At 58.7% G+C, this 4,249-nt stretch overlaps 1 protein-coding gene across 1 annotated transcript; it reads right to left on the bottom strand.

Annotated features, from left to right (window-relative positions):
* Positions 1 to 206: 206 nt before the first annotated feature.
* Positions 207 to 2,969, bottom strand: LBX1 (ladybird homeobox 1). Its single transcript, XM_075107922.1, has 2 exons — positions 1,752 to 2,969; positions 207 to 1,433 (listed from the first exon to the last, which is right to left on the bottom strand). Exons 1-2 carry the CDS (start codon positions 2,074 to 2,076, stop codon positions 931 to 933), a joined length of 828 nt encoding a protein of 275 aa, XP_074964023.1. The 5' UTR covers positions 2,077 to 2,969; the 3' UTR covers positions 207 to 930.
* Between the last annotated feature and the right edge of the window lie 1,280 nt (positions 2,970 to 4,249).

The following is a 4,249-nucleotide window of genomic DNA, read 5'->3' as shown; positions in this document are numbered from 1 at the left end:
TCTGTACATTTTTTTAAATTTATAGCGTAATATTTAAATGTATCGATCTTGGGATTTGTCCTTTTTTATTTCCATAGCATGCAAAAATTCTAAAAAGAGTAAAAAATAATTCTAGGATTTTTTTTTTCATTTTCGTTTTTTTGTTACCACCTTCATATCAAAAATACGAAAGGCAGCTTTTTAATAAAAGCACAACAATAGCAGAAAATGGTAAAAATAGCTTTTAATTGGTAAAATGAGGCAGAAATTGCATTGGAGACAAATCTCTATGCTCTAGGAAAAAAAGAAAGTATATATTTTTCAACTTGCATTATAACCCGTCCCCAAGTTCCCAAGATTGCGAAAGAAAAAAAATATTTCTAAAAGGAAAAAAAGAAATTACTTCGTGCACATCTGAAACATGCAAGGAAAGGAAAGTGGGTATTTTTTGCTGTTGCCGTTTTAAGTCTAACTTAATTCTCCTCTAAAGTGGTTCGTTTCGGAAGTCTTTGAGAACAACTGCCTACCCAAACATCTGTTGGGAGCCGAGTTTATTCCAAGGTTACGCGTCTCCCTTAGAGACAAAATAAGCGTCACTGATAGCTATTAAAAAAATAATAATCAAAACCTCAAAACAAGGGGAAGGAAAAAAATCCAATATATACGTTTAAATATTTATACAGAAGCCGTCCGTAATTGCACCATTCCGAAGATGTGACAGGCGGAGGGATATCGACTCTACCCTAAATTAATTTGTGTTTTTGTGTGTGAGGGGGTGTGTGTGGTGGGTTTCTATTGCTTATTGCTCCGACCAGGGGGAGCAGCCGCCGTGCCGCCCTGCCGGGGCCGGGGGTCCCCGTTTGGAGCTGCGGGGTTGGGGGGTGGGGTGGAGCGGGACGGGGCGGTGGGGGGGGGTGGCTGTGGTTGGGGGGGAGGCCCGCCGGCCGCCCCTCAGTCATCCACGTCGATCTCCACGTCCTCCTCCTCCTCCTCCTCCTCCTCCTCGCTGTCCCGGCGGCTGCGGGGCCGCTCCGTGGGGGGCGAGGCGGGGCGGGGCGGCGGCGGGGCGGCGGGCTCCCGGGCGGCGGGGGGGGGCGGCGGCGGGGAACCGGGCCGTGCCTTGCCCCTTCCCTCGGCGCTGGGCTCCAGCTCGGCCAAGGCCACGATGTCCACGGCGGGGTTGGGGCCCAGCTTTTTGGCCGACTCCACGTCGGCCTTCATCTCCTCCAGGTCGCGCTTAAGCTTGGCGCGGCGGTTCTGGAACCAGGTGATGACCTGGGCGTTGGTGAGCCCCAGCTGCTGGGCGATCTGGTCCCGGTCCGCCGGCGACAGGTATTTTTGGTAGAGGAACCGCTTCTCCAGCTCGTAGATCTGGTGGTTGGTGAAGGCCGTCCGCGACTTCCGACGCTTTTTCGGCGTTTGCCGCTGCCCGAAGATCGTCATCCCGTCCCTGCCTGCCGACGAGCCGCCAGATTGCCCCCGCTTTCCCGATGCGTGTGTGTCCCCCCACACCCGAGCCCCCCGACCCCACGCCCCTGCCCCGTCGGTGTGTGTGTGGGGGAGCGGGGCAGAGCCGCCGCTCCCGCATCCCGAGGGTCGCGGTGAGAGGATGCTGCCGGGTACCGGCCGCCCGGGACCCCCCCAGCCCGCCCCATGCGGCACCCGGGAGACTGGGGAGGGAGGGGGGGAAAGGAAGGAAAGAAAAACAGGCCGTGGGGAGGAGCGGGGCACCCACTCGGGGGGGGATCCCCCCCACCCTGCGAGGGGCTTACCTTCGGCCGCCTGCAGCACGCTGACTTCCAGCCCCTTGAAGGTCTTGCTGGCCAGCTCTTCCAGGGCACAGAGGGGCGAGGTTTGGGAGAGCAGCGCCCGGCCGGAGAGGGGGAGCCCGGCCGGGGGGTGCTTCTCGGCAGCGGAGAGGAGGTGGGCCGTTCCGCAGAGGGTGTAACTCCTCCGCACCGAGGGCTTGTTGAGGATGTCCTCGATGCTGAAGGGAGTGAGGGGCTTGTTGGAGTTGGCCGGCGGCGGGAGGTGATCCAAGGGGCTCCGCCGTCGTTCTTCCCCCGAGGAGGGCTTGGCTTCTTCTTTGGAAGTCATGGTGGGGCCCGGCCGCGCGGGGCTGCCTTCCCCACCCGCGACGGGGATGCGCTGCCGCGGGGAGAAGCCCCCGGCGCGGGGACCGCGGGGTGACGGCGGCGGAGGCAGCGAGTAAAAGTTGAAGCCCACCTCCAACTCCGGCGGAGGAGCCCCGGGTCCTCCCGGGGAGAGCCACGTCGGGCGGCGGGCAGGGTGGGCAGGGCAGGCAGCGCGGCGGGCTGCGGCTGGGAGCGGAGCTGCCGTCGGTCCCTCGCCGAGAGGTGGTCCTGCCGCACCTCTTGTCCCAGGGTTTTGGGTCGGGGATCTTTTTTTTTTTCGCCCCCCTGTCTGTCTCCCTCTCTCTCCTCTCACTCTCCGCTCGCTCACTCGCTCCTCTCTATTCCCAGCTGCTATTTTAAGAAACACCCCAAATCGAAGCACTTTCCTTGCCCTCCTCCCCAAAAAGAGATACCCCCAAAAATAATTTAAAAAAAAAGAAGGAAGAAAAAGAAAAAAATAAAAGACGACTTCGGAGAGGGGGAGAGCAGCCCTCGCACCGAGACCTCGGACCAGGGGGAAAGAGGCGAGAAGAGACGGGGTAATTGACTATTGCTAACAAGTTATTGTTGATTGGGAGGTAATCAATTATCTTCAATGACACTTTTCGCCCTCTCTCTCTCTCTCTCTCGCTCTCTCTCTGTCCAATGCAGGCTTTTGCAAGTTCGGAGACCCATTAATTAGGAGGCGGTATGGAGGTGGAGCCCGGCTGAATTATAATGCTGAATGCACTTGTCATATTCTGGCCCTGCTATTTGTTTGGACATATATATTTTTAAATTACATTACAAACCAGCCTTTATTGCATCAGGATAATACAGTATAGTGAAAAATAATAATAAGCGAAAAAAACCCCCAAAACTAAAAATATCCGGCGATATCTTTTTTTTTCTTTACACCCCCCCCCCCCCGATTTTTTTTCTTCTATTTCTTCCTCCTTTTAATTTCGGCTGCTAGTTTATTTAAAATGTTTCTCTCCTGCTCTACCCAGAGCAGTTTGATATTTTTTTTTAATGAGGGGAAGAAGGGGACAGCCTGGTTCCAGGTAAGGCAGACCTTTCCTTTCCAATAAAATCCGAAGGTTTCCGCCGAATTTGTCGTGCTCCTCTTTCCCAGCGCCCTGGGCCGGAGCGGGCTGCAGGGCCCGGGGCGGGGGTGGCTCGGCGGCGGGGCAGGGCAGGGCCCCCCCGGGAGGGTGCCGGCACCGGGGATGCCCGCGGAGGGGGTCCGCTGCGGGACGCGGGCCGGGATCGCTCCCGGGATGTCGGTCGGCGGCTTCTTCGGCTCCGTTGGCGCCGGGGGTGGCGGGTGATGCCGAGCGGGGGCGGCGCGGGGAGAAGGGGCAGGCAGCGGCCGGGCTCCGCCGCCCGGCAAAGCGCGGGGTCGGGGCCGGGGAGGGCCGGTTTCCAGCCCCAGGCCTTTAGCGCGGGCGGCTCTGGAGGGGGGCGGCGGCGGCGGGGCGTGCTGCGCCCCCCGCCCCCGGGGCAGCCCCGGCCCTGCCGTCGGTGGCGGCCAGAGCCGCCCGCGGATTTTTTTACGCGGGCCACCAGCCCGCTTCGGCCTCGCCGCTCCGCAGGGCCGGAGACAAAGCCCGGAGCCGGGGGTGTGTGTGTGACCCGCCTGTCCCCCTCCCTGCACGGGGGCACCCCCCACGCTCCCCGCGGGACGGCCGGGACGCGGCCCCCGGGCCGGGCCGGGGCTGGACGGGGCGGGCGGGCGGCGGGGGCGCGGCGGGGCTGGAGGAGAAGCCGGGGTCGGATCCAGCCCTAACTTTCTCTCCTCACCTTGACGGGCGGGAGGAGGGCGGCTGGCAGCTCCCAGGCCGCTAGGTACCAAACAAGCACAAAAGAAGCAAATGGCTCCTCTCCTTAAAGCGCCCTCTTCCCATTTTTTATAGCTCTCTGGGAGTCTCTTTATGCAGTGACCTATTTTTAAAGGCCTATATTGGGTTATTCATCATATCAAATACTGCAAGGAGCTGGGGGGGAGCCGGTCGGGGGGGAGCGAATTACACTGATTCTAAATCGCCCGGCTTCTTTGCTTTGCTAGGTGGATTATTTGCTTCGCTTTGCTTGGGTTTTATGAAGTGATTTAAACATATTTTAACCAATTAGAGACTTTCCTCCTCTCCCTTGTG

This window comes from Phalacrocorax aristotelis, chromosome 12, assembly GCF_949628215.1.
Source record: "Phalacrocorax aristotelis chromosome 12, bGulAri2.1, whole genome shotgun sequence".
NCBI classification, from domain to species: Eukaryota; Metazoa; Chordata; class Aves; order Suliformes; family Phalacrocoracidae; genus Phalacrocorax; species Phalacrocorax aristotelis.
The sequence above is the reverse complement of the archived record's forward strand: the minus strand, read 5'-3'. Positions and strand labels throughout refer to the sequence as shown.